The sequence below is a fragment of the Thalassophryne amazonica genome, chromosome 1, assembly GCF_902500255.1.
Source record: "Thalassophryne amazonica chromosome 1, fThaAma1.1, whole genome shotgun sequence".
Classification (NCBI taxonomy): Eukaryota; Metazoa; Chordata; class Actinopteri; order Batrachoidiformes; family Batrachoididae; genus Thalassophryne; species Thalassophryne amazonica.
Window position 1 is genome coordinate 91,137,592 of NC_047103.1, and position 16,551 is coordinate 91,154,142.

Below are 16,551 nucleotides of genomic sequence, written 5' to 3' on the forward strand. Positions count from 1 at the left end.
CTGCTGCAGTGTCTGCAAACCTTGTTAAGACCTACAGGAAACATTTAGTCTCTGTAATTTCAAAGGTTTTTGTACAAGTATTAAGTTCTGTATTTCTAATGTATCAAATACCTTTTTCATGCAATGAAATGCAAATAAATTATTTAAAACTCATACAGTGTGATTTCCTGGATTTTTTTTTTAGCTTCTGTCTCTCACAGTAGAACTGCACATACGCTGAAAATGTCAGCCTCCTCCATAACTTGTAGGTGATAAGTGGATGAACTTGCAAAATCGCAGGTGTATGAAGTATTTTCTTTCCCTACTGTACCTTACTGAATTTTCATGCACATCCGGGTGTTAATAGACAGTCCATTTTCTGCTGAAAATAACACGTTCCAAAGTTTTTCCAATTGAAAAAAATGCAGCTGCTTTTTCAGGATGCCTGTAAAAGCAGCACTGTGGCAGAGTTTCAGTTAAACATCCAAGCAGCCAATTAAAAGAGCGTCTGAGAGTTTCACATGCGCACGGGTTCATTGAGGCAGTTATAACAGGACAGCATCGTCCTCAGGTACAGAGAGCAGACTTGCACAAATCTGGAACCGAAATCTGACAGACTCTCAAAAGAAAATGCTTAAAAAGAGTTGGGTGTGAAGTTGTTGTCTCTTCTCTGTACTGAATGAACAGAGCAGCGCACGTAATGCTCATGCACATTCACAACCTGGTAGAAAGTCCAGATCTCTTGTAAAAGAACTTATTCCCGACTTTTTCCACTTGCAGGTCCACTGATCTGAATGAATGCTGAGCCATGAGATTTGTATGAACGGTCAAATGTTTCATGATCTGATGTTGCAGTGTTCGTTTCACTCTGTTCACTATTGTGCTGTTTCTGAGTTTGCTCGGACTGACGTCATCCGCAGAAAAATGCCAAGTAAAACATTTTCCGGAAATGCACCTGGTGACACGCTGAGGGAGCGGGTTAATTAGCAATGCAGTATGTCAGCGAGCACATATGCACAGATAGATTTACAATCATGAATACTTTGATATTATGTTGTTAAATGCCATGTTAAATAACATGCAACACGTCCTTTAAATGTTGTTGCTTTGTTGGTCACTTTATCTCCATTTTATGCTTTAGACAATTTTTTTTAGTTCTCCTTTAGTTTCCACTTCACAGCTTTATGTTGTAGTTATTTAATATTTGTTTTAATACACTCACTCAGGTAGTTTACTGCCTGCTCTTTGGCGGTTGTCCTGTCTGATCTGTGTTTGTAAGTGTGTCCATGTCACCTGTTTTCTGTCACAGCTGTTCCACATTCCAGTCGCAGCACCTGTAGCTCAGCTAATCGTACCAGTGTCACTGTTTAAGTTGCTCACTCTCTTGGTACGATTGCCAGATTATTTCCTCACACCCCTTGGTCTGTGATGTTGCCCGTTGTTGTGGTCCTTGCTCCTGTTGTCGCTGTTCCTTAGACTGACATGAATCCTTTCACCTGACGGTTGTGGACTGCGTCCAGCTGTCTTATCTGCATTTTGGATTTACTTAAGATTAATCGTAACACACTCTCCCGATGGGCCTCAAGGTCAATGTGATTTTTGCGGCAGTAGCACAGTGTTTACATGTGTTAACATACCCAGGAAGAAGAGCCAAAGCTATTTTAAGTCACACGGCACTAAGGAAGGACACCAAAGCCAAAACCAAACAAGAAATATGGACTTACGTTGACTTTTGGAGGCTTCATTTAACCATCGTCCAGCTTTTTTCAAACTATTGAAAAATGTGAATGAATCCTGACAACAACCTCAATTTGTCTGTATTCCATTTTGCTTTCTGTCTTGACGGTTCCTCATCATTTGAGTAGTCCTGTACCGTCAGCGTTCCGTTTGATTGTCGTCCAACCTCCCAAGTCCAACCTCTTGCACAAACGTTGACGATATCTGAATGGATCAGTAACTAAAGCTCAGACGAGCTGAACGTGACTCGTCCATGTGTGGGACTAAAAGCAATGTTGTCATACAGAAACAATAGCGGCAAGAACGTTTTATCAACTACTTCAATTATTTATGCACGTTCCAGCCATTTGTGGCTAGAACGTGCGTGTGCGCACACGTTGTTTTTGTGAAGCCAAACCTGTTGTCAAGACAACCAGATCCAGGTGCTGCAGACATGATCACAGTCTGGCTGCGCTCAGTCAGATACATGCTGTCAGATGACGACATCATGAATGTTTCGTTTTGATTTTGTTAAAAGCATCAAGGTTGACATTCACTTCATTTTTCTCTTGTTAGTTTCAGTTTTGTTTCGTTCCTTTATGTGCTCTTGATTCACAGGCTTTTCGGTGATGCAAGACGTGCAGGATCATTCGTCCACCTTTTCTCGACAATTTGTGACTTTGTGACTTTTTTTCCTTTGTTCAGCTATCGTCATGTGCCATGTAATCGGTCCATTAGTCTTACTTCCACTGTGTGCTCACAGCTGCTTATTGAAAATCGTTCAGTCACTCTGTCAGAAGGTCAATTCTGACTTTTAGCCCCGTCAGTTTTTTGTGATGTATAAGGCCAGAACATCACAGAATTAAATAAAAAGAAAAGTAAACCCATAATTAAAGAAAATTAGCAAAATGATGAAAGGAAAAACTGTAAAGTGGATTCAGATCATCACCAAGCCCTTTTTGAACCAGGAACCAAGTCTCTATAACATTTCATTGTAACATGTAAATCACTTCTTGAGATTTAAGTTCTGCAAACAGTTCAATAAATATGGAGCATCATCAAATGTATGCTTTGTCCTGCTCGGTGGCACATGTGAAAAATAAAGTATAATGTACAGAGTTAGCATACAGTATAGTTAATAAAACTGGTGTGTGGTCGTACCTGTATGAAGCTGAACTCCCGCCAGCTGAGGGCGCTGTGGACAGAAGGGATGGAGGTAACAGCCAGGAGGGAAAGCAGCCCAAGGCTCATGATCCCAAAGGAAACATACATCTCGACTCTCCAGACCTCTTCCTCATTCCATGCATTCTCCATGTTGGCATGGACCTGTGAACAACAGATAAACTCAACTCAAACTTTATCATGGTCACATTTCCCATACACCTGTATCAAATCTTCAGGAAAGTTTTGCAATCATACAGAGCAGTTACTTAGTCCAAGTTTAAAAGCATGAGTGTAGCCCAGTATCATATACGAGGTCTCTTAGAAAAGTATCTGACCTTTTTATTTTTTGCAAAAACCTGATGGATTTGAATCACTTGTGCTTGCATGAGCAAACCTTGAACCTTCGTGCGCATGCGTGAATTTTTTCACGCCTGTCGATTGCGTCATTTCCTGGTAAGCAGCCACTGTGTGAGGATGGGTGTAGTCTCTCGTCTGATTTTCTTTGCAAGGAAAATGGCGGAACGACTGGAGCAGCACGACTGCATCAAATTTTGCTAGAAACTGGGCGACAGGTGGAAACCATTCAGATTATTCAGACGGCTTTTCGGTGATGATCCTCTGGGCATCACACAGATTAAGGAGCGGTACAACTGGTTTAAAGACGTCCGCACAATGGTGGAGAGCGAGCCACGCTCCGGTCGGCCTTCAACATGCTGAAATCAATCAATCAATTTTATTTATATAGCGCCAAATCAAAACAAACAGTTGCCCCAAGGCGCTTTATATTGTAAGGCAAGGCCATACAATAATTACGTAAAAACCCCAATGGTCAAAACGACGCCCTGTGAGCAAGCACTTGGCGACAGTGGGAAGGAAAAACTCCCTTTTAACAGGAAGAAACCTCCAGCAGAACCAGGCTCAGGGAGGGGGAGTCTTCGGCTGGGACTGGTTGGGGCTGAGGGAGAGAACCAGGAAAAAGACATGCTGTGGAGGGGAGCAGAGATCAATCACTAATGATTAAATGCAGAGTGGTGCATACAGAGCAAAAAGAGAAAGAAACAGTGCATCATGGGAACCCCCCAGCAGTCTAAGTCTATAGCAGCATAACTAAGGGATGGTTCAAGGTCACCTGATCCAGCCCTAACTATAAGCTTTAGCAAAAAGGAAAGTTTTAAGCCTAATCTTAAAAGTAGAGAGGGTGTCTGTCTCCCTGATCCGAATTGGGAGCTGGTTCCACAGGAGAGGAGCCTGAAAGCTGAAGGCTCTGCCTCCCATTCTACTCTTACAAACCCTAGGAACTACAAGTAAGCCTGCAGTCTGAGAGCGAAGCGCTCTATTGGGGTGATATGGTACTATGAGGTCCCTGAGATAAGATGGGACCTGATTATTCAAAACCTTATAAGTAAGAAGAAGAATTTTAAATTCTATTCTAGAATTAACAGGAAGCCAATGAAGAGAGGCCAATATGGGTGAGATATGCTCTCTCCTTCTAGTCCCCGTCAGTACTCTAGCTGCAGCATTTTGAATTAACTGAAGGCTTTTCAGGGAACTTTTAGGACAACCTGATAATAATGAATTACAATAGTCCAGCCTAGAGGAAATAAATGCATGAATTAGTTTTTCAGCATCACTCTGAGACAAGACCTTTCTAATTTTAGAGATATAGCGTAAATGCAAAAAAGCAGTCTTACATATTTGTTTAATATGCGCTTTGAATGACATATCCTGATCAAAAATGACTCCAAGATTTCTCACAGTATTACTAGAGGTCAGGGTAATGCCATCCAGAGTAAGGATCTGGTTAGACACCATGTTTCTAAGATTTGTGGGGCCAAGTACAATAACTTCAGTTTTATCTGAGTTTAAAAGCAGGAAATTAGAGGTCATCCATGTCTTTATGTCTGTAAGACAATCCTGCAGTTTAGCTAATTGGTGTGTGTCCTCTGGCTTCATGGATAGATAAAGCTGGGTATCATCTGCGTAACAATGAAAATTTAAGCAATGCCGTCTAATAATACTGCCTAAGGGAAGCATGTATAAAGTGAATAAAAAAATTGGTCCTAGCACAGAACCTTGTGGAACTCCATAATTAACCTTAGTCTGTGAAGAAGATTCCCCATTTACATGAACAAATTGTAATCTATTAGATAAATATGATTCAAACCACCGCAGCGCAGTGCCTTTAATACCTATGGCATGCTCTAATCTCTGTAATAAAATTTTATGGTCAACAGTATCAAAAGCAGCACTGAGGTCTAACAGAACAAGCACAGAGATGAGTCCACTGTCTGAGGCCATAAGAAGATCATTTGTAACCTTCACTAATGCTGTTTCTGTACTATGATGAATTCTAAAACCTGACTGAAACTCTTCAAATAGACCATTCCTCTGCAGATGATCAGTTAGCTGTTTTACAACTACCCTTTCAAGAATTTTTGAGAGAAAAGGAAGGTTGGAGATTGGCCTATAATTAGCTAAGATAGCTGGGTCAAGTGATGGCTTTTTAAGTAATGGTTTAATTACTGCCACCTTAAAAGCCTGTGGTACATTGCCAACTAATAAAGATAGATTGATCATATTTAAGATTGAAGCATTAAATAATGGTAGGGCTTCCTTGAGCAGCCTGGTAGGAATGGGGTCTAATAGACATGTTGATGGTTTGGATGAAGTAACTAATGAAAATAACTCAGACAGAACAATCTGAGAGAAAGAGTCTAACCAAATACCGGCATCACTGAAAGCAGCCAAAGATAACGAACGATACGTCTTTGGGATGGTTATGAGCAATTTTTTCTCTAATAGTTAAAATTTTATTAGCAAAGAAAGTCATGAAGTCATTACTAGTTAAAGTTAAAGGAATACTCGGCTCAATAGAGCTCTGACTCTGTCAGCCTGGCTACAGTGCTGAAAAGAAACCTGGGGTTGTTCTTATTTTCTTCAATTAGTGATGAGTAGTAAGATGTCCTAGCTTTACGGAGGGCTTTTTTATAGAGCAACAGACTCTTTTTCCAAGCTAAGTGAAGATCTTCTAAATTAGTGAGACGCCATTTCCTCTCCAACTTACGGGTTATCTGCTTTAAGCTGCGAGTTTGTGAGTTATACCACGGAGTCAGGCACTTCTGATTTAAAGCTCTCTTTTTCAGAGGAGCTACAGCATCCAAAGTTGTCTTCAAAGAGGATGTAAAACTATTGATGAGATACTCTATCTCACTTACAGAGTTTAGGTAGCTACTCTGCACTGTGTTGGTATATGGCATTAGAGAACATAAAGAAGGAATCATATCCTTAAACCTAGTTACAGCGCTTTCTGAAAGACTTCTAGTGTAATGAAACTTATTCCCCACTGCTAGGTAGTCCATCAGAGTAAATGTAAATGTTATTAAGAAATGATCAGACAGAAGGGAGTTTTCAGGGAATACTATTAAGTCTTCAATTTCCATACCATAAGTCAGAACAAGATCTAAGATATGATTAAAGTGGTGGGTGGACTCATTTACATTTTGAGCAAAGCCAATTGAGTCTAATAATAGATTAAATGCAGTGTTGAGGCTGTCATTCTCAGCATCTGTGTGGATGTTAAAATCGCCCACTATAATTATCTTATCTGAGCTAAGCACTAAGTCAGACAAAAGTTCTGAAAATTCAGAGAAACTCACAGTAACGACCAGGAGGACGATAGATAACAACAAATAAAACTGGTTTTTGGGACTTCCAATTTGGATGGACAAGACTAAGAGTCAAGCTTTCAAATGAATTAAAGCTCTGTCTGGGTTTTTGATTAATTAATACGCTGGAATGGAAGATTGCTGCTAATCCTCTGCCTCGGCCCGTGCTACGAGCGTTCTGGCAGTTAGTGTGACTCGGGGGTGTTGACTCATTTAAACTAACATATTCATCCTGCTGTAACCAGGTTTCTGTAAGGCAGAATAAATCAATATGTTGATCAATTATTATATCATTTACCAACAGGGACTTAGAAGAGCGAGACCTAATGTTTAATAGACCACATTTAACTGTTTTAGTCTGTGGTGCAGTTGAAGGTGCTATATTATTTTTTCTTTTTGAATTTTTATGCTTAAATAGATTTTTGCTGGTATTGGTGGTCTGGGAGCAGGCACCGTCTCTACGGGGATGGGGTAATGAGGGGATGGCAGGGGGAGAGAAGCTGCAGAGAGGTGTGTAACACTACAACTCTGCTTCCTGGTCCCAACCCTGGATAGTCACGGTTTGGAGGATTTAAGAAAATTGGCCAGATTTCTAGAAATGAGAGCTGCTCCATCCAAAGTCGGATGGATGCCGTCTCTCCTAACAAGACCAGGTTTTCCCCAGAAGCTTTGCCAATTATCTATGAAGCCCACCTCATTTTTTGGACACCACTCAGACAGCCAGCAATTCAAGGAGAACATGCGGCTAAACATGTCACTCCCGATCCGATTGGGGAGGGGCCCAGAGAAAACTACAGAGTCCGACATTGTTTTTGCAAAGTTACACACCGATTCAATGTTAATTTTAGTGACCTCCGATTGGCGTAACCGGGTGTCATTACTGCCGACGTGAATTACAATCTTACCAAATTTATGCTTAGCCTTAGCCAGCAGTTTCAAATTTCCTTCAGTGTCACCTGCTCTGGCCCCCGGAAGACAATTGACTATGGTTGCTGGTGTCGCTAACTTCACATTTCTCAAAACAGAGTCGCCAATAACCAGAGTTTGATCCTTGGCGGGTGTGTCGCCGAGTGGGGAAAAACGGTTAGAAATGTGAACGGGTTGGCGTGTACACGGGGCTTCTGTTTAGGGCTACGCTTCCTCCTCACAGTCACCCAGTCGGCCTGCTTTCCCGGCTGCTCGGGATCTGCCAGAGGGAAACTAACGGCAGCTAAGCTACCTTGGTCCGCACCGACTACAGGGGCCTGGCTAGCTGTAGAATTTTCCATGGTGCAGAGCCGAGTCTCCAATTCGCCCAGCCTGGCCTCCAAAGCTACGAATAAGCTACACTTATTACAAGTACCATTACTGCTAAAGGAGGCCGAGGAATAACTAAACCGGCTAAGAGCTAGTAGCTGCGCTAAGCTAGCGGATTCCTAATAACACACAAAGTGAATAATGTGTAAGTAATTTAGAGGTGATTCAGCAGAGGGAGTGCTTTAGTTAAGGCACGTGAAGATTACACTGTGAAACAAATCGTTATCTAGGTAACTAGATCAATCTAACTGCGCAGATTAAACAGCTAACAGATACAGCAAAACACCGCTGTGCTCCGGAACAGGAAGTGATACAATACAGCAGAGCTGTAGCTGCGAAGCTGATGGCGGAGCAAAAGCAACTCCGTGTTGAAGTCTCACAGGACATGCTGTGACATGCTCACCTCTTCCACAATTTCTCAGATAGTCACACGACTGAAAAGCCACTGAAAGCCGTCTGAATCATCCGAATGGTGGAAGAGGTGGGCATCATTTTTCGGAGTCCAGCATGTCCTGTGAGACTTCAACACGGAGTTGCTTTTGCTCCGCCATCAGCAGCTTTGTGCCGAAGCCATCGGCATGAATTTCGCTGCAACTCTTTTCATGGCTAAATCTTCTGTCACAGTGGAATGTGCTGAAAAAGTGCTGATGTCCACCTCTTCCGCAATTTCTCGGATAGTCACATGACGGTCCCACATCACCACAGAGTTCACTTTGGAAATAATCTGGTCATTTCAGCATGTTGATGGCTGACCGGAGCGTGGCTCGCTCTCCACCGTTGTGTGGCCGTCTTTAAACCGGTTGTACCGCTCCTTAATCTGTGTGATGCCCATAGGATCGTCACCGAAAGCCATCTTAATTATCCAAATGGTTTCCACCTGGCTGTCGCCCAGTTTCTGGCAAAATTTGATGCAGTCGTGCTACTCCAGTCATTCCTCCATTTTCCTTGCAAAGAAAATCCGACGAGAGACTACACCCATCCTCACACAAAGGCTGCTTACCAGCAAATGATGGAATCGACAGGTGTGAAAAAATTCACGCATGCGCACGAAGGTTCAAGGTTTGCTCATGCAAGCACACGTGATTCAGATCCATCAGGTTTTTGCAAAAAATAAAAAGGTCGGATACTTTTCTAACAGACTTCGTACAGTGCATCCAGAAAGTATTCACAGCACTTCACTTTTCCACATTTTATGTTACAGCCTTATTCCAAAATGGATTAATTTTTTCCCTCAAAATTCTTCACACAATACCCCATAATACCCTGTCGAGTTCTCAGTTCATGCTGTGTTCATTTTCACGTGTAGTCTTAGGAACCGAAGTGTGATTTCTGAATTTACAATAGTAAAGTGTTACATTACTGTGTTACAGTCAAATGTAACGCGCATTACATCCAGCAGTGACAAACACACAGAGCCTTGGCCTGTAAATGCTCTTCCACACCCCTCTCTTTTTTGCACTCTCTGTGTCATGGAGCAAGCAATTGTGAATGATCAGGTACCGTGTGTGGACTGGATTTAAAGGGGCAGTAAAATCTTCGACTGACTGACTGATAAGAAAACCAGTCCCTATCCTAGTAAGACTCATTTCACTTTATTCATACAAAAGAACCATTCAAAAGAATCAGATCATTGAGGAACCACACAATGCTAGCAACTCGCACAGCCAAAGAAAGAAGGAAGTGGCTTTGCTGTGGGGTGTCCCTGTTTGTGTTTCACAGTTTAACCACTGTGAAACAATCACACAATAGCCTAATATTTTGTTTCATCTGATTCAGTTTTGTTTAACTTGAAGACAGTAACATTCTGTTTTCTGTAGGGACTTTACTACTACTTCTACCACCACTGCGACTAAAATGCTCAAGAGCCATTGTTACTCCACGTATGTCAAAGTACCGTATTTTCCAGAGTATAAGTCCAATCGGTCCAAAAATGCCTCTTTAACAGAAAAAAATATGTGTAAGTTGCATTTATCACTTCATGCAAGCAGCAGCAAAATGGATTTAATCGCCGTATTATTCATTTATAAAGGCACAAATGTAGCACAGCTAACAAGATAATTAATATGAGTAATATGAGAACAAAATGAAAGTAAATTGCTTCTTTAAGCCAATGAACAGACAATCATATGTCAGGTGAAAGTATCAGGCAATAAAGTTTTGAAAACCCAGTGTATTTTATATATACAGTGAGGAAAATAAGTATTTGAACACCCTGCAATTTTGCAAGTTCTTCCACTTAGAAATCATGGAGGGGTCTGAAATTTTCATCTTAGGTGCATGTCCACTGTGAGAGACATAATCTAAAAAAAAAAAATAAAAAAAAAAATCCAGAAATCACAATGTATGATTTTTTTTAATAATTTATTTGTATGTTACTGCTGCAAATAAGTATTTGAACACCTGTGAAAATCAAAGTTAATATTTGGTACAGTAGCCTTTGTTTGCAGTTACAGAGGTCAAACATTTCCTGTAGTTTCTCACCAGGTTTGCACACACTGCAGCAGGGATTTTGGTCCACTCCTCCACACAGATCTTCTCTAGATCAGCCAGGTTACTGGGCTGTCACTGAGAAACACGGAGTTTGAGCTCCCTCCAAAGATTTTCTATTGGGTTTAGGTCTGGAGACTGGCCAGGCCACTCCAGAACCTTGATATGCTTCTTACGGAGCCACTCCTTGGTTATCCTGGCTGTGTGCTTCGGGTCATTGTCATATTGGAAGACCCATCCACGACCCATCTTCAATGCTGTAACTGAGGGAAGGAGGTTGTTCCCCAAAATCTTACAATACATGGCCCCGGTCATCCTCTCCTTAATACAGTGCAGTCGTCCTGTCCCATGTGCAGAAAAATACCCCCAAAGCATGATGCTTCCACCCCCATGCTTCACAGTAAGGAAGGTGTTTTTGGGATGGTACTCAGCATTCTTCTTCTTCCAAACACGGCGAGTGGAATTAAGACCAAAAAGTTCTATTTTGGTCTCATCTGACCACATAACTTTCTCCCATGACTCCTCTGGATCATCCAAATGGTCATGGGCAAACTTAAGATGGGCCTGGACATGTGCTGATTTAAGCAAGGGAACCTTCCGTGCCATGCATGATTTTAACCCATGACGTCTTAGTGTATTACCCACAGTAACCTTGGAAACAGTGCTGCCAGCTCTCTTCAGGTCATTGACCAGCTCCTCCCATTCAGTTCTGGGCTGATTCCTCACCTTTCTTCGGATCACTGATATGCCACGAGATGGGATCTTGCATGGAGCTCCAGTCCGAGAGAGATCGACAGTCATGTTTAGCTTCTTCCATTTTCTAATAATTGCTCCAGTTGATCTTTTTTCACCAAGCTGTTTAGCAATTGCCCCGTAGCCCTTTCCAGCCTTGTGGAGGTCTACAATTTTGTCTCTGGTGTCTTTGGACAGCTTTTTGGTCTTAGGGCCCTGTCCCACTGGGGAGAGGATTAATTGCGCATGAATTGAGTATACAAAGTACGGGTGTTCGTTGTCATCTGCAACAAAAATGGCCAAAAATGACAAAAGTCCCAGTATGAATTATGGATATATTAATAATACGAGGTCTGTCAATAAAGTAACGTACCTTTTTATTTTTTTCAAAAACTATATGGATTTGAATCACGTGCGATTACATCAGCCAACCTTGAATCCTCGTGCGCATGCGTGAGTTTTTTCACGCCTGTCGGTTACGTCATTCGCCTGTGGGCTGGCTTTGAGTGAGGAGTGGTCCACCCCTCCCGTCGCAATCTCTTTGTCTGAGAACTTCCTGAAAGACTGGCGCTTTGCTTGATCAAAATTTTTTTCAAAAACTGAGAGGCACATCGAAGTGGACACCATTCGAGAACTTCAACTGGTTTTCGGTGAAAATTTTAACGGCTGATGAGAGATTATGGCGTGATGCTGTCGCTTTAAGGACTGCCCATGGAGCAGGAAGTCGCGACGCACTCTGAGCCGCCGCTGTCTGCCTGTTTTGAGCTGAAAACTTCCAAATTTAAGCCTCTGTTGACCCAGGACGTCGTGAGAGAACAGAGAACTTTCAGGAGAGGTCGGGATCAGCAGTTTATCCGGACATTCCACTGTTAAAGGAGATTTTGTAATGAAAGACGGGTGGACAGATCCGCGTGTCAGCACCCAGCCGGCGCCACGCGGCGGCACAGGAAAAACACCTCCGTGTTGATAACCATTTGTAAAAACCAGGCGGCTTTTGATGGCTTTCAGTTGAGTGAGTATCTGAGAAATTGTTTAACAGCTGGACATGTTCCAACTTGTCCTTAAGGCTTCCAACGGAGGTGTTTTTCCTGTGCCGCCGCGCTGCGCCGGCTGTGTCCCGACGCGCGGACCCGTCCACACTATCTTTCATTACAAAATCACCTTTAACAGTGGAATGTCCGGATAAACGGCTGATCCTGACTTCTCCTGAAAGTTCTCTGTTCTCTCACGACGTCCTGGGTCAACAGAGGCTTAAATTTGGAAGTTTTCAGCTCGAAATAGGCAGACAGCGGCGACTCAGAGCGCGTTGCGATGTCCCGCTCCGTGGGCAGTCCTTAAAGCAACAGCATCACGCCATAATCTCTCATCAGCCGTTAAAATTTTCACCGAAAACCAGTTGAATTTCTCGAATGGTGTCCACTTCGATGTGCCTCACAGTTTTTGAAAAAAATTTGATCAAGCAAAGCGCCAGTCTTTCAGGAAGTTCTCAGACAAAGAGATTGCGACGGGAGGGGTGGACCACTCCTCACTCAAAGCCAGCCCACAGGCGAATGACGTAACTGACAGGCATGAAAAAACTCAAGCATGCCCACGAGGGTTCAAGCTTGTCTGATGTAATCGCACGTGATTCAAATCCATATAGTTTTTGAAAAAAATAAAAAGGTCCGATACTTTATTGACAGACCTCGTATATAGCGAATATATGATGAACAATCACTGTTGTATAACGCATGTAGTGAGGAAACAGATCAGACACATTGCAGTTATCACTGCAGTATTACGGGTGTATTATGAATGCATCACGCACGTGTTGTGCGTGCACGGCATCTGCATTGCGATCATTAAAGAAGCGCACTCTGGCCGTCTGCATCACTATTCACACCAACAATACAGCCTACGGAGCATTTGCTGGACTTGGACAAGTTGACTGGAGTAAAGAAGCAGTGAACAGGGCGAGTGGTGACGTCAGCGGATCACATCAGAGCGCAGCTCGTCTGAACGATTATAACAAGAAGTTAAATCTGTTATACGAGGTCTATTAGAAAAGTATCCAACCTTATTATTTTTTTCAAAAACCATATGGATTTGAATCACGTGTCATTGCGTCAGACAAGCTTGAACCCTCGTGCACATGCGTGAGTTTTTCCACGCCTGTCGGTTGCGTCATTTGCCTGTGAGCAGGCTTTGAGTGAGGAGTGGTCCAGCCCCCTCGTCGGATTTTCATTGTCAGGAAATGGTGGAATGATTTGGGCTTTTTTTCCATCAGAATTTTTTCAGAAACTGTTAGAGACTGGCAGCTGGAAACCATTAGAAAAATTTATCTGGCTTTCGGTGAAAATGTTACGGGCTTGGTAGAGAATAAGGAGTGTTACTGTCGCTTTAAGGACGGCCCCCAGCGGCTGTAGGGTGCACCGCGCTCCGAAGCCGCCATCGACAGGCTGAACGACCATTTCATTTCTAAACGGATGGCTGTCTGGATCCGTGACCATCGTGTTCCATTTCTCTGGTTATCACAAGAGCTGGACATCAACCATTTTCTGGCAGATTTCACTTTTAACAAGAGATTTTGTCATGGAAAGCCGAGCGGAGGCTTTGCGCGTCACGATGGATTCGCTACTGGAGCGAGACAAAACCACCTCCGTTTTGGTCTCACAGGACGGCTTTAAGATGGCGTTCAGACAGCTGTCGGTGGTTTTTCCATCGAGTGATTATCCGAGAAATTGTGGATGTGCCTGGACATGCCAGAACATGTCCCGTGAGGCTTCATCACAGCATTGCTGTGCGCCATGCGGCACCGCCGCAACGCGCAAAGCCTCTGCTCCTCTTTCCATGACAAAAACTCCTGTAACAGTGGAATGTGCCGTTCATTTCCAAACTGGACGCTGTGTTTTATCCGGGACGTCGTCTGACTAGCACAGGAATTGTGAAAAGATGTGGACATCAGCACTTTTTCGGCACATTGAGACAGACGTGCGGAGGAATTCCACGCATCGCGGCGGTGCAGCATGGCGCACAGCAACACCGTGATGAAGCCTCACGGGACATGCTCTGGCATGTCCAGGCACATCCATAATTTCTCAGATAATCACTCGATGGACAAACCACCAACAGCTGTCTGAACACCATCTCAAAGCCGTCCTGTGAGACCAAAACGGAGGTGGTTTTGTCTCCCTCCAGTAGCGAATCCATCGTGACGCGCAAAGCCTCCGCTCGGCTTTCCATGACAAAATCTCTTGTTAAAAGTGAAATCTGCCGGAAAATGGTTGATGTAGACAGCCATCCGTTTAGAAATGAAATGATCGTTCAGCCTGTCGATGGCGGCTTCGGAGCGCGGCACGCCCCACAGCCGCTTGGAGCCATCCTTAAAGTGACAGTAACACTCCTTATTCTCTACCAAGCCCGTAACATTTTCAACGAAAGCCAGATAAATTTTTCTAATGGTTTCCAGCTGCCAGTCTCTAACAGTTTCGGAAAAAAGTCTGATGGAAAAAAAGCCCAAATCATTCCGCCATTTCCTGACAATGAAAATCTGACGAGAGGGCTGGACCACTCCTCACTCAAAGCCTGCTCACAGGCGAATGACGCAACCGACAGGTGTGGAAAAACTCACGCATGTGCACGAGGGTTCAAGCTTGTCTGGTGCAATCACACGTGATTCAAATCCATATGGTTTTTGGAAAAATAATAAGGTCGGATACTTTTCTAATAGACCTCGTAAACAGGAATAAATACTGTAACAGCTGCAGACAAGAAGGAAAAAAAAACACGCAACTGTTTTATCAATCCTTGACAATGTAACAAGTCAAATAATTACCTTTTAAGAGGCTCAAAACGCTTTCTGCAGCTGGGCCGCACGTGAATGGCCCAGCTGCAGCTTCCTCTGATTCAAGAGGTGATTAGCGCCGTTTTCAACAGGCAATTTGCAGAATAAAATGATTAATCCGCCACGAAAGAATTATTTTATATAGGCAGCATCCAGCGCAGAGCGCGTGGCAGCCGGTAGAACAAAGAATGACATCCAGCTGTGAACACAGTGCATCTGATTTGCATCCGCCGCAAATCAGATGCAAAGCAGACGTAATAAAAACGCTTTATTCGTGGCCAGTCTGTATGCAGTCGCTACAGCTTATTTTAGTTCGTGATGTGGACATGATGGGCACGCAGAATATCCATTTTACACACTGTCCCAGTCCGCTGCCAAGCCGCAAATCCCTGTCAATTGCGGATATGAATGAATGAATTTATTTGGCACACAAACTCAACAATAACAAAAAAACTGATACACAAGACAATTCCACCGTGACGTGTGTGGCCAAAAGGGGGTGAGCAGAAGCAAAGCTTATAAACGCCCACCCCTTATATACATAAAACATACATATATACTCATTACCAACCCCCAGAGCAAGCACACAGGTGACAGTGGTAAGGAAAAACTCCCTCCGATGTATTGAGGAAGAAACCTCAAGCAGACCAGACTCTAAGGGGTGACCCTCTGCTTGGACCATGCTACAAACACATTTAACACAATACAAACTCAAGTCCCGTCATCATAAACATCTCTAGTGTAGACAGCGCCGCCGCTCGGCATAAGCAGACTACGCAGCCTGCGTGGGGCACCAACCATGTTGCACTAGTTTGCAGAGCCTCCAATTGACTGAAAAATGTGTTGAAATTATTACATTATTACATTTCAAAATCAATATGAATTATTTATGAATAGGCCCATCGTTTTTGTCTTTAAACATTGTGTAGGCCCCTACCCCATTACTTAATTGGGGCAAATTAACAGTTTTTTGCCTAATATAAAGCCCCCATCCACCCCCGCCCCGATTCCCTGAAATGGTACAGCCCTGTTTGTGTCTCTGTTCGCTGTGTAGCCTAACCAGGGTTGCCAGATGTGACAATTTCCAGTCCAATAAATGCTCAAACATGCATAGAGGCACTAAATCCTGCGCAATTTGAACTGATTTTTAAAATGTGTGTGGCAATTCTATACAAAAAACTCATCCAGTGCCATATTTTTACCCTAAACAAACCAATTAGATGGGAAAACACCCAATCTGGCAACCAGATGATCAGACAGCAACTATAAATTTGACAGGCTGATAAATATACCAAGAATAGTGAGAATAATTTCAGAACTTTTATTTAAGGCATATGTATGTAAATTACATATCCACTGCTTAAAATAGACATGCATGCTTGCGTGCAGTCAGCAGAATGCTGGAAAGAAACGCAGTTTAGTTGGTGGGGATACTGTAGAGTGCGCCATTCCCCCTTAGGGTAAGGAAAGGGTGACACCTGCTGGTAAACTTGAGCATTTGTTGTGGTTGTGTATGGTTTCACAATGCCACCACTGTTTTGCTTGATGTGTAGTATTGAGCATTTTAATATTAGGTATTTTCTATGTGTCCATAATTTAATATAATATAATGGTTTCATGTAATTTTCCTATCATTATGGAATACACCGGATACTAGATAACATAATATAATGAAGTGTTTTACAGGTT

General features: G+C 42.9%; 1 protein-coding gene and 1 long non-coding RNA gene across 4 annotated transcripts in view; both read right to left on the bottom strand.

The window, feature by feature from the left end:
* The window catches only part of LOC117512516, a 528,597-nt gene that overhangs the window by 422,531 nt on the left and 89,515 nt on the right, over positions 1-16,551 (bottom strand). The window lies entirely within an intron of this gene.
* steap2 (STEAP family member 2, metalloreductase) overlaps positions 1-16,551 on the bottom strand; it is a 100,449-nt gene that overhangs the window by 28,430 nt on the left and 55,468 nt on the right. For 2 of the 3 annotated variants that reach the window (XM_034172509.1, XM_034172502.1), the window contains exon 6: positions 2,857-3,021. In XM_034172509.1, coding sequence (XP_034028400.1) covers positions 2,857-3,021 — 165 coding nt within the window. The remainder of the gene's footprint in view (positions 1-2,856; positions 3,022-16,551) is intronic. The other variant, XM_034172518.1, reaches the window with a different exon arrangement.